Raw genomic sequence first — 25775 nt, forward strand, 5'->3', positions numbered from 1 at the left:
CATTGTTTGGTTACTACGCAAATACTAGGTAAATTAAACAAGTAATCAATATGCGTCAAATTGACTTTACAACGTTTGATGTTTTACTAATTAAGCGCAAATAAAGTAAAAAGTGTTTATAACCAACTTGATCCGTTTTTTGAACTTACCCAAACACCTTCATGATCACTTATTTTGATAATTACTTCTATTTATATCAGTGTTGCTTATGCAAACCACATCTATGTATATACCTGTTTGATAATCTACCTAATTGCACATTAGTGTATTACTATTTAAGAACCAAAGTTTATTGTTCTTTAACTGTTAAGTAACATAAACACATGCATGGAGCAAATTATGATTTTGACTCTTAAGTTATTAGGAATTGGAATAGAGTCGTTGAGTGGGTTCATTCAAATCTCATCTGATTAAAAAATTATATTATTTACGGTAAAGGGTCAAAAATATCTTTGAACTATCTGAAATAACTCAAATATACCCTTAAACTATATTTCGGTTCAAATATACCCTTCCAGTCAAACTATAGGGTCAAAAATACCCTTTTCATTAACAGATTTTGTTAAACGCCATGTGGATGCCACATAAGTCAATACGATTTCACTCATGCCACGTAGACTAATAAACTTACCCCTAATTTCCCCCAATTTTCTCCATTTCCCTTAAAATTTAGAAACAGTTTCACCTTCTCCATCATGTGGAAAAATATAACCACATCAAAAGCCTTTACATCTGTTATAATCAACAAGAATAAGCTTCAGTACACACTCATTATTTAGCACAATAACAAGACTGGCTGAAAAAGGTACACTTGCTAAAATGCAAAAATTTTCATTTTTGTTCTCATAGTTTTGATGTTGCTAGCTTTATTAAATCCAAAAGGATTCTTGGGTATGGAAGCCACAAATGCAACTCTCTGAATTCTCTTATATGGAGCAACCTATATAAACTAACGCGATAAATTTGACTATCATTACAGATATCAAAATTGATATCTTTTAGATGCCTCCCTATTACATCACACATACCAAACTACGGAAATGGAGAACTGAGAAAAAGGGGTAGTATGTTCTTCAGTAAAATCGTTTCTAAATTATAAGAAAAATGGAGAAAAATGAGGGGGAAAAGAGGGTTAGTTTATTAGGTTACGTGGCATGAGTGGAACCCTATTGGCTTATGTGGTAGTTGGCACGCCATGTGACATTCACATGAAATCCAAATGGAGTTTAACAGATTCTGTTAATGAAAAGGATACTTTTGACCCTATAGTTTGACAGGAAGGGTATATTTTAGCCGAAATATAGTTGAAGGATATATTGAACCCTTTTCTGTATTATTCATATATACTTAATACGTTAAATATTAAATTTCTTTATATTTTTATTTTTTCATATTGTAAAATTTTTAATGAAAATTTTAATTTGGTTGCCATTCATTAGGACTATGCACGCCTCCAAGTCCCCTACACAAGATTGTTCCTTCATATTCACGACTCTTTAATTACGTTAGACTAAGAGATTATGCTTGCAATTACTCTTTTGCATGTGATGGGTACTGTCAATCTCCTAAAATTTGGGCCTTGGTTGTCTCAGCCTTTTTGTTACTAGCACAAAATTTTCACATAATTTTTTGTCCCCATGTCTTTAGTTTTTCTTTCACTTTTCACTTTCCACTTTTCTATTTTCTCCTCAGCATCTTCTCTAGTCCTCTACCATAATTATCATTCAAATTAGTACATACTTTCTGACTAGTTTTTGCCACACCTAATGCGGAAATGCCCCTTTACTAATTTAACTATATCTAGCTGAACAAGGAATTTACATATTACATAGTAATTAAGGGTGACAATCTTTCATTTTCTTAACAAGTCTCCTGGTAAAATAATTCTAGCTTTATCACTACTGAATCGGTTTTTAATTCTATGATAAATAATAATCGATGGAGGAATAATTTCTGGTAGAATTTAAAAAGAGAATGTCTATAAGAATTATTAAGCATGTGAAGTGATCGAAACAAATGCCCTCTGATAGTTGATGAAACTAGCAATGTAAACTTTAAAGAATGGGACCAGCATGGAGACACAAAATATCAAGTATGGGTGCCTTCTCCAGTACGAAAGAGTTATGGGGACTTTCTTTTTCCCTCAGAAATAAATCACAAAAGTGATTGCTCTATTACCATGCTTCCTATCCTCTTTATTTATTTGCTTCATTCTTTAAGAATTTCTAGAGGCAATTAATGTTCATATGGAGTAATATTATACTCCACAAGGATACGTCCAAGTAATATTTGTGCCTTTTTTTTTTTTTAACGTGGCTCTTTTGGTACCAAAAATCTAATTATAATAAAATATTTAGGTGTATTATTATATTCCTTACAATTGAAGGACTTGTTGTCGAGAAAATAACACTTGATTAATTATGTCCAACTTCTGTCCTTTATTGATGATAGGGACATTTGCCGCACGATTATTTGATTTGTTTCTTTTCTCTTTTGGCCTCACATATACATCTAAGTTTTTCCTTGCAATATTTTCGTTATAGCCTTGATTCATCATTTTTTTACCTCCTCTTAAAAATTGGAGAGTACTATTGTTTCACGTTGATTAAGTAATCATTTTTATGAGGTCAAACAAACACATTAAAATTGTGTAAGGAGTACACTTAATTTCGGTGCTAATTATTTCGAAGTGATTTTTTTTTAAATATATCGTCTCAAAATGTTGGCATTTAAAATCTGTGATAGTACAAATGTGATTTGCGTATCATTAGTACACCAATCGAAAAAAATGTGTTGCTCGGATACACATTCCAAGATAGCGTTAATTAATTGAAACATCCCATGGGTTTCTCAGACCTCCACGTTCCCTTAAACACATTCCTGTATACTCCCCCTATTTTATACTCACTCAAGCCAATATAATTGTCCGGTATTACACTATAACATACTTCTCTAACAATAGGGGTAATTTATTATTTTATCATTCAACTTTATTAAATTTATTGTTTCTTATGGAGTATTATTGTTTTATAAAATTAATGCATAAATAATATTATTTGTTTCATTTTACTCTTATGGGTTATTAGCCTTGAAAATATATAAATTTGATCAATATTGAAAAATTAAGTAAATAATTAATGTTTATTGGTCAAATTAATTAACCAAAATGAATTAATTAATGTTCATTGATTGAGAATTCTCACTTCATTCAAACATTAAATAAGAATACAATATTAAATTTTTAGTTTTTTTTCATGTACGTAATCTAAATAGAAACGGAGGTACTATTACATCTTCACATTGATTTGATACAATTCTTAAGAAAACTTTTATTACGGTGTATATATATATTACTTCTACTATTCACTTTTACTTGTTACTTATTCCTCAAATAAATTTTAATGGATGTCCCAAATTAAAATATGACAAGTAAAAGTGAAAGGAGTGCTAATCTACTAGAAACTTTATTACCGATGTTTTGAAACTCTGTATGCAATTATTGTTGATACTAAGGATAGAATGAGAAAAAAATGAATCCAAAAATATATATGAATAAGTAAAATAAAAATTCTACTTATAATGTAGGGGAATAAAATTAATTGAAATAGTCAACAATTTTTTTTTATAAAATTAATCTGCCATGTATGATTGCAGATCTATGGGAATTACGAAGTCCCATCTTCTATAGATAGCTGAAGAATCCTCCTCAATCTTATCCTTTATTTCAGGGGAAAAAAAGAAAAGTTGTATGCACAAAACTCGACAATATCTACAAATTATATTCCCTTTATGTTGCTCTTGAAAGAATATTACCCACAGAAAAACGTGACGAACATTATTACTAATTGAGTTCATAAAAAAGTGATTTAAGGGATGTTTTTTTCCTTTCTAATTGTATGACAAAATGATGTGAACTTGTTTGTATAGTCATTATTAAAAGAAATCCATAATTGGAAGGTTTCAATTTGTGACACTCTAATTAATACCACTAGCACTGGCCGGTATATGGACTTAAAATAATTGTTGTATATTATACTGGTCTTGAGGAATAATATAATTACGGGACATCCATGCGTTGTTTATCAGGTTTTAATTAGATAGTAATCAAATAGAATCATTACATTAAAGTTCTTATACCCCAATAATCCTTCTTGTCTTATCGTATAGGTCAGAAGTTCGAGCCGTAGAATCAATCATTAATATTTGCATCAAGGTAGATAGTTATACTGAATTGCTTTTTTTAGTTCTAACTTTTTTACATTCTCAACATGATCATTCTTTCTTTCACATATCATTAACATCATAACTACAAGCAAGTACACAATTAAGAGAATTATGGTATGTATTAACATTCAAAAATGACATAATAATAAGCTGTTATTTTCCATATATAAGTAGAAGTGTGGCATAATGTTTCAAAGATGTTTATTTGGACCTTTCTTTCCATAGTAAGCGGGCCTAGGCCCATATAAGTAATTTGTAGTTTTGGGTCCTTCAATTTGGGCTCGGCCCAGAACTATGAACTGAACTGGGACTCACCTATCATCTTTTCCTTTTTATTTTTTAACAAAAATAAATTAAATTAAATTTTCGGTGATGAAATCCCCATGCAATTCCCGCTGAAATTGAAAATCTCTTCAACTGAAAAGTTCAATTTATGACAATGCTTGATCGTATCAAAATTTTGTCGAGCAAACTTATCATTAGCCAACATTTTTTCCGGCGAAGTTGTCGTTCGCAGTCGACTCGCCGTTTCAACAATGTCAAAGATGAAGATGAAGAATATAACAAAGTTCGAAGAAAAACTGAAAATGAAGAAGCACAGATTTATTTGCTTAAGAGTAGAGGTCAACATCTTCTCATGAATCCTCGAGTCCTTAATTCCATAGTCCAAAAATCCAACATACTTCCTACTGATACAGTTCTAGAAATTGGACCAGGCACCGGAAATCTCACCCTGAAGCTTCTAGAAGTCGCCCAAAAAGTCATAGCCATTGAACTCGACAAACGTATGGTAGAGATTCTTCATAAGCGCGTCTCTGAACGAGGACTTCAAGACCGTTTAACTGTAAGTTTACATGCTTGCATATTGTTCGACGAAATGCCTTATGCCTTTTTAGTATAAAATTTTGCACTATAATTTTAATGTGGTTTCCTGTTAAAATTAGGCATAGACAAATACACTTAGTTTACCGCGGTGAAGTTAGAAAGAGTACCATAAACTTAAAATCCAAAATGAATGATATGAGACTAGGTGTATTAGTAATACAAGGATTAAGGAAATTCTTGATTTTGGTATGGGCATTGTTGCATTCTCGATTGTGACTATGCGTGTATGATTATTACACTATATAATAACCGTTATATTATAATCCTGGTATAGCTTGTCATTGAACCAAAGGACTGCTTAGTGCAGTTACGTTGAGTCTGACATGTGTAGGACTTCATACTTAGTTCAATTGAGTAGTTGTCATTTGGGTTTTGCAGGTTATATGCCAAGATGCTTTAAAGACTGAGTTTCCACGGTTTGATCTTATGGTTGCCAACATCCCTTATGGAATTTCTTCGCCTTTGGTTGCTAAATTAGTTTACGGAAAGAACTCTTACAGGAGTGGGACACTATTGCTGCAGAAAGAATTCGCTAGGAGGCTATTGGCAAATCCAGGGGATTCAGAGTTTAATAGATTAGCTGTGAACGTGAAGCTGGTGGCTGACGTAGAGTTTGTCATGAATGTGAGCAAGAAGGACTTTTTGCCATGTCCAAAGGTTGATTCTTCTGTTGTGAAGATATATCCTAAAACTGAAATTCCAGAGGTAGACTATGAAGAATGGTGTGCGTTTACAAGAACTTGCTTCACCAAGAAAAATAAAACATTGGGTGCGATCTTTAAGCAGAAAAGAATGTTGATGGAGTTAATGAAGCTGCAAGAAACCAAAGGAGATGAAGAGAATAATGCATTGTACAGTGATTATCATGTTAATGATACCGAAGATGAAGACGGGCTGAGCAATGAAGACAATGTTAATTTCTCTCCTGATATGGGGAAGGACCTAAATTTGTTTAGAGATATAATCAATGACATTTTAAGAACCACTGGATTTGAAGATAAGAGGCCTTCAAAGCTCTCCCACAAGGAGCTACTGGACTTGCTTTCTTTATTCAATCGAGCTAGGATACGTTTTCATGGTCAAGTAAATCCCAAGGATGAATGTGATGCCGAACTTGCTTCTGCATTTGGTCCATTATAGATCCTTAATGCACCTATGCTTGTGTAAATACGTGCAGCACGGTTTCTTACCTCATTTTCTCATAAATGGAAATTCAACCAAGGCACAGATTATCAATTTTTTTGCAGAAGAAGTCATTTCACCCTCAGAAAGTTCCTACTTTGAAGGTGATTGATTGGTCTGTGCATCTTAGTCATATCATGACTACTGAATTCTGGACACTAACTTTATGTTTCCTTCAATTAAATTCGATTGGTGGAATACCAAATGGGACCTTATTAGGTGTTGTTGTTTAATCTATTTAGCAGATGAATTGACTCCACTGGAACCCAATTTCGAGTTGTGCATTAGGGAAATGAGTTTCTGAGCCTTGAGACTAGGGCCGTGTATCGGTCGGTTCGGTTCGGTTTTGAAGTTTATCGGGTTGTCTTATTGGTTATTAGTTTGTAGAGATGCTAAACCGTTATAGAACCATTAAGATATTGACTTATCGGTTATTGGTTTATCGGTTTTTCATTGTTATCGATTTAACCGTTAAGATCTGTCACAAAAGAAAAAACATTGAAAATCACTTAGAAACAAGGTGACAAACCAAATAAACCATGCACTTGAGTTCACATGTTACATCTTGGTCAAAAGCAAACACTTTTACATTGTCGAATAATCAAGTGTTTGAGACAACCAAAAATAAAAGTAGGAAATCAAACTCTAAGTCGAAGACTTTCTATACAAGATGGTATAAATATAATTATTTAATTTAGTATCGGGTTATCGGTTAACCCGTTAAGAAAAAACTTCAAACCGTTAAGAACCGATAACCCGATAACAAAAAAATCAAAACCGTTATCAAAACCAATAACCCAGTATTATAAACCAATAACTTTTTATCGATTCGGTTTATCAGTTTCGGTTCGGTTTGAACAGCCCTACTTGAGACAGATTGTTGGACTCGTTTCCAAAATCCTTCTGTCAGTCCTGAGAGTATCCATTCGTTTGCTACCACCTTGTTGCCTCCTCTTCCAGTGCAAAACTGGGGCTCCGGCTGGTATTTGGCAAACTTTACCCTGAGCCTTTCATAAGGTTTCACAGCTTAACCGACGGTCACCAGCAAGGGAAGGGCCAACAAGAAGCTTCGCGTGGAAAAAACCAGCTTAAAAATATTGGTTTTAGCCAAAGAAATAAAATTCATTTTCTTGCATGTAAAGGAGCAATTTCAAATTTTTTTGGTAGCCACTATTTTGTCAATTAGAGAAGGCGTGTTACTTCCCTGTTTTGTACATGCTCTTCAAATGTGTGTATTGTTTTTAAAAATTAAAAACAGATACATACACGCCCACCGTGGGGCTCGAACCCACGACCACAAGGTTAAGAGCCTTGCGCTCTACCAACTGAGCTAGACGGGCACATGTTCTTATTCACCATTAACTACAATATGATTGATTCCTAAGAGATGGTTTTTGGCTCTGGTTCAAAGTTCTGGGCACTTTTAAGGCAACTTGGCCAGCTTCTAGCTAATTTTATAACAGTTTCTCAATGCTTTGGTGCAAACAGATAACATGTCGGACACAATTGGAACAAGAGACGACCAGATCAAGGGTCATAAAATAAAACATTCTCCACGTACAATCCTAACATTGTACATTCAAGTTATCAGGGAAGCAAAAAATTTGAAATTTTTTCAATAATTTAACCGACAAAAAACACGTATAAAGTAGCAGTGGACTTCGGTTGGTGAACTAAAATACAATCATACCAGCCATAATTGGGACATGATATGAGAGTTCCTTTAAATTATTGACAATATATTTTCTAAATTCTCTACTTCTCGTCTGATTTACCCACCAAATTATTTGTTAGGCAAGTGTTGCACGTGTGGCATAGGACCCACTACCCACCTTTCAACTTCATTCTACATATCTAGTTTACAGCCACCGCATATTTTTTCTATTTTTGGAACAAAAGGACATACAAATCTTCCAAAAATCGACAATAAGAATGAAAATTTTGAATTGATTTTTCCACTACCCTATTTTTCTCATACACTAGGACTATAACAATGAAATGGACACATTGCAACGACTACATCTCATTTCCAAACTATTTATAACTTAACTAAATATTAATCTTTTTTAAAAAATTAAAAACTTGTACATGGTTCGCTACCTTAAACATAGAGATGTATATTTGGTTGAGATAATAATAGATGTTGGTTACATTAAAAAAAAAAAACAGCAGCATGTTGGAGAAATTAAGGATGGAAATAATAAAGAAGAAATTTAGTTTTGTTTGGTCTGAATTAGTGGGTTTTGCTGAAGGGGCATGATGTTGATAGGCAGTTTGTTCTTCATCTTCACTGTTGGAAAATAGACAATCTCATCCTTCTCTGCCACCCATCTGTTCATCAACACAATAGAAAGTGATTGCTCATTAATTATTACTCTTGTATTATTTTCAATCACCACTATCTTTCTTCCTTAGCTACTTGATAACAAAATAACAAAACACTACTATTCCCACTTCTTTTTTATTTTTTTCACATTCCAACAACTACGTCTCAATCTCAAGCTACGATAAATATATATTGGAGGTCGCGTTTTTACCGGTAGGTGGTGACAAGATGGTGGAGGAAAATTGAGATTTCAAGCCTTGAAAGTTCTAAACCAGGACATAGCCTCTGTCCTCCACCAAAGGGTGTGAATGTATTGCTGGTCACAGCAACTCCAACTTTCTGCCAAGCCAAACAATTAGTTAGAATTTTAATTGCTTCATTTTTTTAATTGTATAAAAGGAATTAAAACTGACCTCCCATCTGGAGGGATCAAAATTGTATGGATTTTCATAATTTTCTTCATCCATGTGAACTGAAGTGAAGGATGCCAAAACACACCATCCTTTTGGTATCAAATGCCCTGTATTCACAATGCCACATATATATTTCGAGTTAGTTTTATGGATGGTCACTCAACTTTAATTTTACCGCGCTAAAATTAAAGTAATATCTGTAGTGCGTATGAAGCAGGTACACTAGTTAATGTAGGAGGCCTACACAGAGAAGGGAAAATGGTGGATCATAAAGAAGTGAAATACACACCTTTAATTTTGACATCTTTGAGAGATTTTCTCCAAACTGCATTAATGATATTTGCCAATCTCAACGTTTCACTGATAACCTGTCATTCCATAACAACTGAATTTAATCTTCTCTTTATCATAAATTTCAATTTTCAACCTGTTTATATAATTTTTAAAAAAAGACAGAATTAAAGATTACTAGAGTATTATTTTTGGCACTGTGAATACATTTATAAAAGGACTTGTTTGAACCTACATGTATATATAGTGCAACAATAGTGACTAGACTGAAAAAGTATGACAATTTATTTTTATATGATAAAAATGAAAACTAACATTCTGAGTGAAGGGCATTGACAAATAATCAGTCCAACTATAATCCTCACAACAGCTTATCTTCTGCTGCTTCAATTCCAAATTCTCCTCCTGCAATTATTCCAGCAAAACAACAAATTTGTGATAAGAAAATTAAAAAGAGAGTAATCAAGAACAGAGGACTAATGTATAGAACGAGCCTCAACTTTTGTCTTCTCTAATGACTGAGAATAATCCCTAGAAAAGCAGACAGGATCTAACTAAAATTTCATTCTAATCTCTATATTGTTAGAATTGGTCCAAAGTAACACTACTTTGTATTGTAATATTTTTTTCAACCGCCAAACTAATTGTCACTCTTATCAGTAAGTATATATAGAAAAATACAGAGTGTATTAGCTTAGTTCATGTCATTATGAAAAATAATAAATGTAAGGTTTTCTAGTTTACTAAATTATTCATATTTAATAATCGGTTTGAAGAATTGAGCAGTATAAAAAACTGTAGCTATTTCATATAGGAGTATACTTGGAAACATTACTATTTTTTATCTCAAATTTTATAAAGCAACACTTATTTTAGGATAATTTGTGACCAAGCAAGTCTACTGAAACCAGACCACCAAAAAAAGTGTGGGCACAAGTTTCAAGAAGAAGAGCACGGGGGTTGTAAAATTGGTCCACAACTGACAGCCGTTAAATCAATATCGTACGGCTAAAAAACATAGTCTTCCATATTTATTTAAAAAGATACTCCATTTTAAATAGTTTTGGTGTGTCCACAGTTTTGAAAATGACTTGGTAGAAAAGGATAAATTAATTAAATAAAAGTTAAAAGATCATATGACTATGACATATAATTCCCCACCACCCACCCACACGTGGGGCAAGCAAGCAATCATTCCTCCCAACCCTTCGTATTTTGGCCCAAGCAAAGCCTATCCGTCCATTTATTATATCCAAAACAGTCAATTTTACTAAGGTTTATTTAAGGTAATACTATTTATAGCTGTGTTTTGTTTTAATTTGACGATTTTTTATACTGTCAATCCATATAAGTTAAATCACAGTAATAGCGGTATCATACCAGCAAGCGATGCAGAGCGACGGGATTGTCGCTTAGAAATTTGACGGCTAAGGTGATCGCGGTTGGTACGGTCTCTTCTCCAGGAATCATCATCTCTATCAAGTTGCCACTGATGAAATCATACGGCAGAGGTTGCTTTGCCCCATCAGCATTCCCTAAGAGCACGTCAATTGCATCATTTGGGAAACCCTTTTCTTCTTTTTTCTCCATGCTTAATTTTCTCTCCTCTACCATCTTCTCTACCATTCTTTTTAACCTTTCTTTCGCCTAAACAAACACTTAAAAATAGTGTTACTACAACTCACACATACATATAAGTTATACAGAACAACACAACCTAAATTTTAAAAAAAAAATAACTAGTACCTAATAATCAACAAAAAATTACCTTTAATGATTTGTAGAGAGTGGTTCCAGGAAGCTTAATGGGCAAACAAATCAAGCCTTTGGTGAGTTCTTCAAATTCGTTCTTGAGTAAGTTCAATTCTTCTCCAGGGTCCACGCCTAGTATCAGTTTGACTAATACTTCAAATGAAATCTTCAATAGCCAACAACAGGAGATGTTACAAAAATGGACCTATAAAAAGTAATGTCCGCGTATATTCTATACTTTACAGACTCATGAACTTATGAAACTATACTAAAAATGTTTACTAATAGACAATATTTTGATGGTGCCCATACGATGTGACATTGAGCGGAGTGGGCTCAAATGATATATATATATATATACTACAAGTGGTACGTAGTGATGGGGTACGATGAGACATAACATAACATAAATGCATGCATGTGCAGCAAAGAATTTAGATATAGACCTTTTTGGCTTCATCTTGTAGGTAGACGACGCTGTGTTGTTTTTCGAGCCATGTTGACAAGAAATGGCGGACAGAGGCTTCAATGTCCCGTGTAATACGAGCCTTGAGTTGTGGCGATTTTAAGAAGCTTCCGATTAGTCCGTGTAGTCTTTTATGTACTGGCCCATTCATTTGCAATATTGAATTCTTCCCAAATAATTCTGTTATTGATTTTGGATAACATGGTATAAATACATCTCCATTGTTCTGTAGAACCACTTTGTTCACCTCTGCATCTGTTGATACTATTATTCCTTTTCCTAGTATATTACTTTTAAACACATTCCCGTACCTTACAAGAATTTCAGAGAACAAAAATAGTTAATTAATAACATATTTACGATTATCAGAATACATGTGCAAATAAAGTTTCGGAAGAAAAGGGGTCAGTGAATTTTAATGAGAAAGGTTGATTAGGGTCTGCAATTGAGTTCCTAGGTACTAGCTAGAGTCGAAGAAATGTACTGTTAACTGTAAAAGAGAGATATGGCAGCTTTTTGCACAAAATCTTTTTTCATGATTTTGGCCAAGTCATATGACATGGTACCATTGGTTAAAAAGAACGGTATCGATGCTGATTCTGCAAAATAAAACGATACTCCTTGATCTCAATTCATAAAATAATTTACCAATTCTTTTCTTTTAAAAAAAAATTGAATAAGTCAAAGATGGTATGTTTCTTCATGCAAAAGCCAATTTATCGTAGAAACACAATTAACAACGCAAAAGTCTTTGAATGTGTACAAAAAATACCAATATTATTGTAAATTTTAATTTGTGATGAGGAGTTATATATAATTATTGTACTACTAATTAAATTGATTACATCAATGCTAAACTCGGTATAATTATCAACGATTATGAACTTGAGCTCCTAATTTATAAGCATTTTACAAAAACATGCTCCATGTGTCTATGGTCAACATGTTAAAACATAGCGGACACGCAATTATAATTGAGGGCCGATAAATTTTGGAATTATATGTATTATTAGCAAATGAGTATTGGGAAAGAGAGATAAAATGATTACAGTTTCAATAAAATGATGTCAAGGAGAACACTTTTAAATGTAAATGATCATCGTAATCCCATGAAAATATTACTCATTTAAATTTTCACTCTATTTATTTTTATTTGTCACTTATAATAAGTAAAAATAATTATTTCTTTCATGTTGAATCTCAACAATAAATAATACTATTTATCACTTGTGATAGGTAAAATAATTACTTTTTTCACGTTGAATCTCAATAATAAATAATAATATTTTTTAATAAATATACAAAATCAAATATTAACAAGTGAAAATCAACGTAGGAATTAATGTTCTTTCTTCAGTCAACAACGGGGACTTGGGAGAATTATTACTTACTATTATTACTTTTCCAATTCTACTTTTTAATTTTTAGAAAATTAAAAGGACAGCTCACTATACTAGTCGTAATATTGTAATCTTGTACCCGAAAAAGTATTCTTTCTATTGAATTCATTTTTGTTAGAAAAAATATCTTTTCACTTTTTAATAACTCTTTTTAATTCTACAATATATTTAACAATTAAAATTGATGAAATAATATTTCAATCAAAATGCCGTGCAGCTGAACGGAGTCAACTGATTGACGCTCACGTGCGTGACCACGCCATGACCCTTATTTAAAAGAAGAAAATTTCTTTAAAGAATACTCCCTCAGTTCCAAAAATAATTTTAAAAAAAGGCTATTTGAAAAATAATTTTATTTTAAGAAAATCAAGATAAGATATAGTAGAAAGTAGTAATATTTATTTATTAAATATCTAATGAATATTAATAATATATCTTTTATTACTTTTAACTTTCTTTTACCTCCATTCAATACCTTTTAGTATTGTAAAAAGAATGATGATCCTTTTTTATATATCACTTTTGAGTATAATAATGATAAAAATATTGATTAAAAATTTATAATATATTTTTTAATATGTAAAACTAAAATTTATAATACTTTTTAAATAAATTTTAAATATTTAAATTTTTTTATTTAAAATATTAAATTAATATAAATCTAATTTCACATTGAAAACTAGTGAAATTAACTTTTGGAAAATACAATCTACAATTAAAAGCAAACAAACAGAGGAATATTTTAACTTCAAACACATGTTTAAAGGTATAAAATTTTGATTTTATGATCAAGATCCAATTTTTTTTTATATATATTTTCTTCAGCTTCTTGCTAAATCAAATTAAAATGGGGAGAAAATAATTTTCTTAATGGATACGAATTAAAATGACCGATCTTCAATGGATAAAAGTCCTTTGTTAATCATTCGAATCTCTCTCATATATAATAACAGTAGAAAACATGAATTTTAAAAAACAAAAATCAGTGAAGGGAAGAGAAAAAGTTGTGTTTACTTACAGAGATTTTCGTTTTTCCATGAAAGTGACAGGACGAGAAGTGTATCCAGAAGCAATGAAATCGAGCGTTTCTCCTAAAAGAGGCCAACCAGAATTTCCCCTTGGAACTCCAATTTCCCTTTCTTTATCTTCTTTTTGCTTTTTTCTCATCTTATAAATCAACCACAAAACTGTTACCATACATATCCAAATCCAATTTTCTGCTTTTTCTTCCATTTTCACAACAATTTCTGCTTTGATGTATATATATACCAACAAGAGAGAAGAGAGAGAGAGAAAGAAGAGGTGGCGGTGGGGTTTTATTTTTCGAAGAAATATAAACAGAGTATTATCCTAGTTTGACAAAACAGACTCAAGTAATTTACCATAAATGTATTTGCTCTATTCTTTTTGTCTCAGTCCCCTGCTTTTCCAAACATACACCAACGACAATTAAATTACTAAATTTTATACATCTTGATCCTTTAAGATTTAATTAATAATAGTTTTAAAATATTTTTTTTATTTTATAAATTTAATTTAAATACATCTTCAATCTTACCATATAATAAAATTTCACCAAATTTAAAGAAGTTTTCAATATTTTTCTTCATTTTATTAACAGTTACATACTCCTATAAGAAAATGAAATTAATAATTCAAAATAATTTATGTTAAATTTAAAAATATTTTCAATATCTCTCTTTTTTAAATTTTATTTTCCTTGTCAACTTCAATGGTCTAATTTGATATTTATATGGAAAAAAAATAAATATAAAGATACATAATTTCGATGTCGATAGGAAAAATCAAAAGGGGGGAATTTTTTTACGCTCGCTTGATATATGTATTTGTTCCCTTTGCTGATCAGATCTTGTTAATATTATTGATCAATTGACTCAAGACTGATATTAAGTACTTTCTGAATTTTAAATGCCCATAATATTTTTTCCTAATCAGGTTTTTACTATTAATATTTATATCCAGTCAAAATAGAGCCTTACCAAAACATATGAAAGATGTCCAATTTTAGTTGTTTTATTTACTAATTTTGAACAAGCTGTTGACTCAATATATTATTTTTAGTTACAAAATCAGATTATTAATACTACAACCGGACTAGAAATGTTTTTTGTTTTTAATATATAAAGTTGTCAATATTTTGACATGTTATTCAACAGTTGTTTTTACCAGCTTTGTATTGTTAAAATTACTTTAATAGTACATCATCTCCACCCAACATACCTTAATTATGAAGGTTTTGGTATATAAAAAAGGTGATCTCAGATACAGTTATCATTTAAGGATCGTTTGATAAAAAATATTTAAAAGTAGTATATACATTAACCTCAACATGCTAAACTTAATCAGAGTTAAAGTAATTTTAATATTACTAATCTTTTAAGACTTCTTATTTCCTTTACCAAATAGCCCAAGTTGGGTTGCCAAAATCCAGGGATATGTGGATCCAATGAGTCAAATCATCATTACTTTTTAATAGTAGAAAGTAGAATTTGGTCAAATGCTATGACATGTCATAATTACTACTTCATCCACATAAAAAAGAATGGGAAAATTTTATATAATAGCAAACTAATAACCTAAATTAAATGGAATAGCTAGGGTTTGATTTAATTGTGCTCCATAGCAAACATTAACTAAAATTTGCCAGCGTCTCTCTCCCATAAATCTCGCTCGCCACTCTCCATTCTCGCTCACCTCTCTCGCTTTATACACAGAAGTGTATAATTTTGTTTCTGTTTTGTATAAAGCGAGAGAAAATTGTATATACACATGTAAAAATGTATATCTTTGTGTTATACACTTAATTATACAATTTACAAACATTTTACTTCAAATATTGCAGAGAAAAAGGCCAAAGAATTATACAATTGCGAATTATACAATTGCAATGAAATACAATTTTCTCTAGCTTTATACAACAGAAGTGTATATATTGTGTTTCTGTTTTTGTATAAAGCGAGAAAAACATATATCTTCTTGCTATACACTTATAATTATGCAATATACATACATTTTAATTCGATTCAACTGTATGCAAAGCGAATTATACAATTGCAGCGAAATAGGCCAGCGAATTATACAATTTAGGCCAGCAAATTATACACTTGTATATGTATAGCGAATTATACAGTTTTTATGTTTGCTATGGAGCACAATTATGCAAAGTTTGCTATAGCATACAAATATGAATTTTTTGTTTGCTATATGTGAAAGTTGCCCAAAAAAGAATGATTATATTTTTTTAGTCTGTTTTAAAAAATATAATTTCTTTTCTTTTTTGATAATATTTTAATTTTAATTTTTCATGTGGTATGTTTAAGATCACAAGATTAAAAAGTATTTTGATATATTTAACATAGCTTTAATTTAAAACAATAAAATTAAAAATCTTCTTTTTTTATTAAACTCAAACTAGATTATCCTTTTTGAAATAGAGAGAATATAATTTACGAGACGTAATCTTTTTTCTCCCATACTCCACTACACAGTATCCACAGTAATTGAGTATTCGAGGAAGATTACGAAAAACTCTCACCATAATTTTTTAAAAAATATAATAATTTTTTATTTTAAAATAAATTATTTTTTTATTTTTAATTAAAATATAAAAATTTAAAAGATAAAAATATTTTAAAAAATAAAATAACATAAATAAAATATCATTCTGATCAAATTTTCTAGCCACAGGAATTCTTTCTTAAAAGTATTATTATGAGTACTTGATAATTTAAAGAAAAACATAAATGATTCAGATTCAGGTTGAATATTATTAATCAAAAGAGAATATTTTCTATTATTACAAATTTATTCCTAAAATTGAAATTCAAAATCAAATAAACAAACATTTCTTTTAATCAAATAATTCATTTTCAAAACTTAAGTTTGAAACTCTAGTCTAGCGATAGGGAGTTAAGAGCGGAGAGGACAATGATGATCCCAAAATTACTTTATGCTCTAACCAATTATATTTCACCTCATTACTATTTTGAGTCAACAAATATTTGTTTAACTAGATGCTATCATCGGTGCGCTCCAACTTAATTTATTTGATACATAATAAAATAGAGCATATACAATATGAAATTATTAACTTTCTGATATCACCTTTTGTGTTTGATTAGTATGAATTCATGCTTGGATAAACTCATTTTAGACATAAAAGTATAGGTTATGAAGGATAACCTCACTCCGTGGATGCATGCTGCAAGTCTTGAAAAATATAGTGGGCCTACAAATCGCCACAAAAGAGAGTAGACACAGGTCGCAAACCTAACCTTAACGTTATTGATCATTACCAACTGATAACATTCAGTTGTAGCTAGTACACATTGCTCCATCTTCTGTCTACAGAGCTATATTTTACTTGTATGATTTACTATTTTCCTCTATATTTATTTCTTTTGCGTTAATGAGTTCTAAACTAATAGACCTGGTAATCAATTTAGGGATACAAAGGTTTTGTATGCGACATTTGAATATAGTTCAGTTTGATGAATATACAAGGAACGGTTAATGGCCAGACAAAATCTCAACATGAGAAGACAGTTGATAAGGTTACCTTAACTATAATCGAGAACAAAATTTCCGGGATTCCCTGCAAATTTTCAAATATTATTGAGCAAACAAGACTTCTTGTCTAAAATTAGATACTGAAAATTAACCAGCTCAAAGATGACTCATCTCTGCGCTATCTGGAACAGCCAGATATAAAACTCCAGTATGGAAGCAAAAGATATTTAAGCTACCAAGAATGCTACAACTATTAACAATACTCTGTGATTTCAAAAGAAAAGCAAGATGGAAGAGCAAACTGTAGTACAGAAGCTTTAATAATAGCTTAAGTTCTGCTGGCAAAGGCAACAGCTTCTTCATGTGAAGTGTTGTAAAATGAGCTTAATTTGGTTATAGCGAGTGCTTCTCCAAACAGAGATGCCCTTGTGGATTTCGTTATGTGTACTTCAACATAATCACCAACCTTTGGATTGCGCTTTCCATTATTATCAACCTTATCTGGGATAGGCAGGTTCGTAAATGATACCCTATGGCCTCTATCGCTCTTACCAATTAACTCTGTGTCGGGGGCTCGCTTATTTGGCCCTTCAACTAGCACAAGTTGGATTGTGCCAATTTTAGAGTCATAGCACTGACCTGTACTCCCGCGAAAAGCTTCTATTAGTTCTGTGAGCCTCCTCTGCTTCACATCTTCAGGAACATCATCAACATATTTTCTGTGCGCATGTGTTTTCTCTCTCATGCTGTAAGCAAACATGTATGCCATATCATAACAAACAGTCTTTACAAGGCTTAGTGTGTCTTCATGATCCTCTTCCGTTTCTCCACAGAAACCTGAAACGCGTCAAAAGAATTAAAAGCTAAATAAGTGATATTGTATAGCTCCCATGTATATTTGCCTATTAACTATGAACAGTTTGTCCTCTTATGACATTAGAATAATTCAAGAACTCCAAGATCAATTTCTCTATCCGAGAAGTCAGGAAGCAGAAGTAGTCAGCTCATCTTATGTAAATATAGAATACTGTAGCAGCTCTTTGTATATTCAACTCTTATTCTTCAAAAAAGAGTAAATAAAACAAGTATCATAAAATAACCAGAAAATAAAATAAAAATATTTCCCAAAAACCTAAAGCAACAGACAATGTCTGATTATAGAATAATGTAACATGTGTGGACGGCCTTAAGTGAGGTCCCTGTAGTTAAGAAAACACAATGGAATGTGATCTTACCACATATGAAGTCACTGCTTATGCCCATATCCGGTATTATATCCCTTATCTTCTTCACAAGATCTAAATATACTTCGCGAGTGTATCCACGACGCATTCTTTCAAGCACTGCACTGCTGCCTGATTGTGCTGGCAAATGAATGCTTTTGCAGATATTGTACCTGTCCCGCATTACATACAACAAATCATCTGGAAAATCTTTAGGATGTGGGGAAGTGTATCTGAACCGCATTTCAGGAAATTCTATGGCAAGTCTATCTAGGAGATCAGCAAACCGTAGACCCACATGTTTTACTTTACACATGCTGGAGAATCCATCACTAAGTTCCCAACTGACTGCTGGTTCATCCGGATTTTCAACTCCAGATGTATCATTATAGCTATTTACATTTTGACCGAGAAGCGTAACCTCTTTGACTCCCTCTTTCCAAAGTTCAGCGACCTCTTTCACGATTGATTCCACTGGGCGAGACCGTTCTCTCCCTCTTGTGAAGGGAACAATGCAGAATGAACACATATTATTGCAACCCCTCATCACAGATACAAATGCAGATATAGAATTTTTGGAGATGCGGACTGGATTAATATCTGCGTAAGTTTCTTCAAGTGAAAGTAGAGTATTGATACCTTTTTGACCATAGTCCACTTCTTCCAACAAGCGTGGCAAATCTCGATAAGCATCAGGCCCACAAACTACGTCAACCATCTTATCTGCATCCAATATTTTGTCCTTCAACCTCTCAGCCATACACCCCAGCACAACTACTTTGGGGGGATGTGCAGACTGTGACCTTCCAGAGGCAACATTGCTCTTCCATTGCCTCTTAAGAAACCAAAAATAATTGAGCCTCTGCCAAACCTTAAGTTCTGCATTGTCCCTTATAGCACAAGTATTTATAAATATTATCTCAGCATTTTCTGGGACTTCCACACTTTCAGTGTATCCAGCATTTTTCATGATGGATAAAACAATCTCCATATCATTGACATTCATTTGACATCCATAAGTTTCATGATAGATGCGTCCTCTAGGCATAACATCAGATATCATCACAGACCTAAAGCAAAAGAACACACAATTCTGAGAAAACTAAGATTACTAAATTGGCACTATGAATGAAAATAAGGTTATAAATTCTTAGGGAAACAAGAAAATCAGAAACATAAAGAATTATTATCATATAAAATTGCCGATAGATCACACTTCAGTATATCTACCATCTGAGTATTGAATTATCCCATTCTGAAGTTTGAACAAAACAGAGCAACATCTTTTGGAACTTTTGAGGCAAAACTTGCAAGTCAATAAAATGTTCCAAATATTCCGACAGTTCAACGTAAAAATCCATGGTTTGTAGGTTTTGAGTTGAAACTTTTCTACTCCCTTTAGTTTGAATAATTGGAATTCCATGCAATTATTTGCTCAAAAAGCTCCTCATAGTTTTTGAGGAGCCTGATATATCAAACATAAGTGCAACTAGACGACATTACATACAAACTGTTTGATACCTTTAGTCTACTCTAATAAAAAAAAATTACTCGCACTGATGACCTCAAGTTCTTTGTATGATGGCATAATAAACTTGAGAAGGAGATCGTCTTATAATTTTTCCATGCCCCTCTTTTTTTCCTTTTTCTATTCCTATTCACAGCTTTCATTTCAGCACTACTTCGATGATATTTTCATTTTGCACTAGAACTGTGGACTTTGATGGATAATATGTACATAAGGATGAAATCCTATATTAGTATTAAGGGCAAGATGATAAAGAAAAATTATCATACATATTGGCTGACTTCCAAAATTGTCAAATGTGTATTGAGAATATACGACACACAATTGTTGTAGTTAAGAACCTCACAGGTACTTGCGAGTTCCTAGACAAGAGTGGTGCCACTATGTCTCTCCTTAATGCAGCCAATGGATCAAGATCACTGTAACAAAGACAGAAAAGGTTCATCTTAAGGACATATGGTAGTTTTCAGATGGATTTTTTTTTACAAGCAGAAATAGCAAACGATCTGACTTCAGGTTATAACCCAAATAAAGTTGAGTCTAACATCCCAAAGGCCGCCTTTTCGTTCAGTTATAACGATAAATACTCAGACACATGAAAACACCTGCTACCCTCTGTGCTAGGAACAACTTGGAAGCTAGGGAGAAGTAGAGGCATGTAGTTCCATGTAATGTGGAGTTTGGTTCAACCGAAAAGGGGAGAAGTCAGATGAATGGAAATAAGGTTAGAGATATATTTGCATTAGCCAACAAGGAATAAATTGGAGTTTTTGCATACCTCCTATATAGCCTTTTAAATCCTTTCAACATTGAAAGGAAAGGAATAAGGATATCAATTAAGGGAAGTAAATCATTAATGCTTCACTGGAGCATAGTTAATGAGACAAATTTCTCTTCGTTATCTTTGCCTCTCCTTCCTCCAATCAAACAAACTCAACAGTTCATTCGGACCAAACATGCACCCTTCCCCGCTCTTCTTTTGTTTTTATCAGGTAAGGTAATTCATTAATATCAAATACAAAAAAGAGTAAGCATCTCAGGGAGCTTATTCCTTCCAAATGATGCATAGGGAAATCATCTAAGCCCTTTGGCCCTCAGAACATAATGGTGCTTAAAGCATGCCACTCACATTGTAGTGTAGTAGTGAACTATCAATCCTAGAGCTATTAAGTTACCATGGGTAGTCAATAACTTGTATCTGGCGAGTTGAGTTCATGCCAATTTGCTCCCCAAGAACACTGAACTCTTATGGAAACAATGGTTGGCAACAATAAAATTAAAGCTCCAAAGTTTACAGGGTTGGCGACAACAAAACTCATGTCTGATTTTAACAACTTAGAGGAAGCAATGGACCATTTCCGACTGTATGAAATGTTAAAGAGACCATGCTAATTAAATGGATTGACTTCCACTCAAACATGATTGTAATATGTCTGCAATCCAAAAAATAAAAAATTGCAATGCAACAGGCTTGTACTTTGATCCAATAATGAAAATGAGAAGCAAATCCAAGATTTTAACCCAGAGGGTGCCAAGTACTTGTCTTAGCAACTTAGTGTCAGTTGTAATCTTGTAAATTTTTTTTTTTTGTTAAATTGTAAGTTTTCATTAACAGTGTTAAATTACATAACTTTTTTGAAGAAATTGTTTGATCATATCTACAGATTAACCGGAGGGGCGGTGCTAGAGCTGAATGTCAACACCACTCACTGCAATTCCATCACCTAAAACCATTTAAATTGTTTGTCTAGCCAACATGGAATGGTAAGCAAGCACGTTGATCACACAAAAAGGGCGTCAAATGAGAGAAAGGAAAGCAAAGAAACTTACTCCTGCTGAACATCGGAAGCAGAAAGAGTCTGAGTAGCTTTGGGTATGAAGTCACGGAGGGTTGGAATTTGGTTCTTGCTGGTTAAGGAAGTGCGGGAGTGACACTGCGAGAAATTCCTGGATATCTTGATAGAGAATGTAGAACTCCGAGAAACTGAGGTGCGGCGGGAGGAGGTTGATTGAACTTCTAGAAGCTTCGAAGAAAGGAATCTGACCGAATATTGTTTAGGGAATTTGATGCGCACAGCACAGTGAGGTTGGCTCAACATGGTCGATAGAGAAGATAGAGAAGACGCCATTTTTGGTTTAGGTTTGTTGTGGTTGCAGACTGTGGATAGGGCTACGAATGGCCACAACCAAACCGGCGAGCTGGCTTCGGCGGCTCAAAAAAGGCGAAAAACAAACCGGTCGTACTACTATTTCGTGACATATCCGGTTTTGGTACTCTATTGAATTGAATTTAAATTAAAATAAGATTTCTTTTTTAATTTTTATTTTGTTTTACCATTTTTATTTAGGGTCTGGTCATGCGATATGGTATCATAATATAGAATCATGATATAGAATCATGAGATGAAATCGAAGTTTTGTTTGGACATGTCATATGAAATTTTAGTGTTGTATATTTTCTTATAAACATAAAAATTTCATAAGTTCTAAAACTATTAAAATAGCACACATTGTTTATTCAATATTATCAAATAAACAAAAAAAATCATAAAATCGTATAATAAATTATTATAAAGTTATTTGTTCTCCATTTAAGTAATTGTTTCATCAATATATTTGAGTAAAAATGAAGCACCTTTCACGGGCTCTTCAAGATTTTATTACTCAACAATCGTGAAGTATGAGTTAAAGTGATTATATGTTAGTGAGAATAATAAATTTCTGTCAGTGAGAATAATAAATTTTAAAAAGTAATGATGTGATTATAAATTTTATTTACATGTGAAATAAATGGTTAGTAAATATAAACGTGGGGTTGTTTTAACAAAATATAAACTTGTAGGTCAATTTTTGTATTAAAATAATTCAAATCATGATATGGTTTTCCTATGTGATTCCATACCATGGTTTTTGGAGAATATGGTATCACATCTCATGATATGAAATCATGAGACGGAATCAGCGTAAAATTACATGTCCAAACGCTGATTTCATCTCATGATATCATATCGTGATATGGTATCACATGGCTAAACGCCTACTTAATATCATTAAATCACGTAACAATAAAAATTGCATTATTTTAATATAAACACTTGTAAGGATAAGTATTTTCGTCACGATGTATTTAGCTATAGGATGAACAAGCCGTTAAAAAAATATATGTATTCACTATTCACTTCTAACTAATTAACTGGACCGACTCAACAATATTTAGGGTCTAAAGCGGAATTTAAAAGAGGGGTCTTAATATTTTTTTTGGTCGTATGTATTTTTTTATTTGAATGTACTTTTCTATTTATTTTAGATGCGACCAACGAAATCATTAAGTATTGTTTTATAATCAATTAGTTTTAATAATTCCTTTTCAAATGATAATATAACTAATTCTTTCTATCTATTTTTGATAGTTGAGACAGTGTTGATCTTAAAGAGATTCAATCAATTTTAATTTTGAAAAAATTTCTTTCTGGTGAAGTAACGGTTACATAAATTGTTAACATTGTTCTATAAGCGACATGTGTATTTGAAAAAGAATCAAATTTTTTTATTTAATTGAGTATTTTCATTAGACCATAATCTTCTACTAATATTATTTCACTTTAACACTTTTAATTCAAAAAATAAATCTAAACTATAAATATCAGAATAACTATTACGTGTTAAAGAAAGTTCAAAGGTAAACACAATATTTTTTAAAAATTCTCATCATCTAGAAATCTCAATCTTTTACTACTAAATAAGAATTTTTTCTTTTCATATGCTTCAATTATTTCAAATCTATTTTGAAATGAAAAATAGTTTGATCTTCTCTACATATATAAAGTAATCAACTCAAAAAGATTTCTAAAGGGACTTTGTGATTTCTTTATCTATATTTTCATCAAATTATTCTTTTACGAAATTCATATTTATATTTATCTCATTTGCAATTTTCTGAGTAGAAAATATAGCACTTATAGTACATATAATATTTTTTTAAAAAAATAACATACATACATAATTATTTTTTGAAAAAGGGAGCCCCAAAAAGTAGCTTAGGAATAAGCTAAAATTTTCTAATTCTTACGGAAAACCAAACAAAAGTAGGTAGAAAAGTATTTTCTTTAAGACTAAATATCCATCTCATATATACATATTTATCAATATATTTTTTATTAATTAATATTAATAAGCATATCAATAAGTTCAAATCAAAATTTTATTTTTTATTTTAATATAATAGTTTTTTAATTTTTAAAATATATAATATTTAATTTATTTATTTATGTATAATATGATTGAAAATTTTAATATATGCTTTCTACTTTAATTAACATTTTTGTAATAGATATTTAAAATAGTTTCTCTCTATAAATTAATCTTAATAATATAATTACGTTGAGATACTTATCTTCATAGTTTGACTTTCAAAAATATTTTTAAAAAGAATTACTCAAACACAATTTGCTTATCAAAAATATCTTTCAAATAAATTACTCAAACACATATTGTTTTTTTTTTCAAAAGCATTTTTCTAAAAACTCATTTTAAAAAGGTGCTTTAGAGAAATAATTAGTTTTTAACAATGATGATTTACGGTATAACTTACATTTTGTTCATGTATAAAACAACGTATTAAGTTCTACTATGTTTGGTAGAAATTTTTGTGTAGGTAGAAAAGTCAACATAACTTATACCATGTTTGGTTGCATTTTTGTAGTCCTACATAATTAATTCCAACATAACTTATGAGGAAATCTATATATAAAGTTATGCATAGTAAAAGATGGAATAAGTTATGTGGGTATTAATTATACATGTGTTAAAGTAATAAATTGCATATTTACCCTATTAATTTATTTTATAATTTTTAATTGGAAATCTTATTGTTTTCCTATATATAAGTTTGTTGTTGTTGTTGTTGTTGTTGTATATATATTTAGACCATTTTTATTTCTTTTAATTTTTTTAATTGGAAACTTTATTATTTCCTATCAACATGGCGTTGTTTTTATTTCTTATTATTCATTTCTTTTTATATACTTAACATTTTGATTGATTTATGCAAATATAAATATTTTTTTAATATTAGAAATTGATTGTTATATTTTTTAACAGTACATATGCTAATCAAATATTAGTATTATATATTATTCAATATATTTAACATTTTATTAGCATTTATTATTATTTTGTAAATAATATATATTAATAATTTACAAAAAGCTTAATATTCGATAGTTAGTAATTCATGTATTATAATCTCTAAACCTTGCATAACCAATACCTTGCATAGCTAATACCTGCATAACCACACCCCGCATAGCTAATATCTGCATAACTAAACCATGCATAACTAATACCTGCATAACTAAACCCTGCATAACTCTAACCAATAACCAAACAACCCCTAAGTGATATAGATGGGTCCGTTGCTTTTTACTCGATCAAAAGTTTTGATGACGAGTCTCGATATAGAAAAACTTTTGGTATGATGCGTTTTTCCTTAATGAATTATACGCACAACATGAATTTAAATTAATTGAGCTTCAATAAAAATAATAATAGATTAA

General features: G+C 31.3%; 3 protein-coding genes and 1 non-coding gene across 4 annotated transcripts; 1 reads left to right on the forward strand and 3 right to left on the reverse strand.

Moving 5' to 3' along the window:
- The first annotated feature begins 4582 nt into the window (after positions 1–4582).
- Positions 4583–6718, forward strand: LOC107009576 (ribosomal RNA small subunit methyltransferase, mitochondrial). Its single transcript, XM_015208918.2, has 2 exons — positions 4583–5068; positions 5488–6718. Exons 1-2 carry the CDS (start codon positions 4658–4660, stop codon positions 6247–6249), a joined length of 1173 nt encoding a protein of 390 aa, XP_015064404.1. The 5' UTR covers positions 4583–4657; the 3' UTR covers positions 6250–6718.
- Positions 6719–7558: 840 nt separating this feature from the next.
- TRNAK-CUU lies at positions 7559–7631 on the reverse strand. The gene has a single exon. It is a non-coding gene; the product is annotated as a tRNA-Lys (tRNA).
- A 697-nt stretch (positions 7632–8328) lies between these two features.
- LOC107009038 (3-epi-6-deoxocathasterone 23-monooxygenase CYP90C1) lies at positions 8329–14344 on the reverse strand. The gene is made up of 9 exons (XM_015208296.2): positions 13958–14344; positions 11520–11850; positions 11090–11239; positions 10702–10968; positions 9637–9726; positions 9320–9398; positions 9031–9137; positions 8829–8956; positions 8329–8622 (listed from the first exon to the last, which is right to left on the reverse strand). Exons 1-9 carry the CDS (start codon positions 14170–14172, stop codon positions 8505–8507), a joined length of 1485 nt encoding a protein of 494 aa, XP_015063782.1. The 5' UTR covers positions 14173–14344; the 3' UTR covers positions 8329–8504.
- A 3197-nt stretch (positions 14345–17541) lies between these two features.
- LOC107011384 (CDK5RAP1-like protein) lies at positions 17542–22486 on the reverse strand. The gene is made up of 3 exons (XM_015210866.2): positions 22051–22486; positions 18705–19762; positions 17542–18306 (listed from the first exon to the last, which is right to left on the reverse strand). The coding sequence occupies exons 1-3, from the start codon at positions 22347–22349 to the stop codon at positions 17798–17800; spliced, it is 1866 nt and encodes a 621-aa protein (XP_015066352.1). The 5' UTR covers positions 22350–22486; the 3' UTR covers positions 17542–17797.
- Between the last annotated feature and the right edge of the window lie 3289 nt (positions 22487–25775).

This window comes from Solanum pennellii, chromosome 2 (genome assembly GCF_001406875.1).
Source record: "Solanum pennellii chromosome 2, SPENNV200".
Taxonomy (NCBI): Eukaryota; Viridiplantae; Streptophyta; class Magnoliopsida; order Solanales; family Solanaceae; genus Solanum; species Solanum pennellii.

What these genes read in the sequence shown, in the direction of transcription:
- LOC107011384 (XM_015210866.2), bottom strand. Translation starts at nt 22,349, where the DNA reads ATGGCGTCTTCTCTATCTTCTCTATCGACCATGTTGAGCCAACCTCAC. An exon ending in GCTTCCGATGTTCAGCAGGA is followed by an intron (nt 19,763 to 22,050) that starts GTAAGTTTCTTT and finishes CTTTTGCTTTAG; the next exon opens with GTCTGTGATGATATCTGATG. An exon ending in AAGCAGTGACTTCATATGTG is followed by an intron (nt 18,307 to 18,704) that starts GTAAGATCACAT and finishes GACGCGTTTCAG; the next exon opens with GTTTCTGTGGAGAAACGGAA.
- LOC107009038 (XM_015208296.2), bottom strand. Translation starts at nt 14,172, where the DNA reads ATGGAAGAAAAAGCAGAAAATTGGATTTGGATATGTATGGTAACAGTT. An exon ending in TACAAGATGAAGCCAAAAAG is followed by an intron (nt 11,240 to 11,519) that starts GTCTATATCTAA and finishes TGGCTATTGAAG; the next exon opens with ATTTCATTTGAAGTATTAGT. An exon ending in CATCTTGTCACCACCTACCG is followed by an intron (nt 8,623 to 8,828) that starts GTAAAAACGCGA and finishes GTTGATGAACAG; the next exon opens with ATGGGTGGCAGAGAAGGATG.
- LOC107009576 (XM_015208918.2), top strand. Translation starts at nt 4,658, where the DNA reads ATGACAATGCTTGATCGTATCAAAATTTTGTCGAGCAAACTTATCATT. An exon ending in GACTTCAAGACCGTTTAACT is followed by an intron (nt 5,069 to 5,487) that starts GTAAGTTTACAT and finishes TGGGTTTTGCAG; the next exon opens with GTTATATGCCAAGATGCTTT.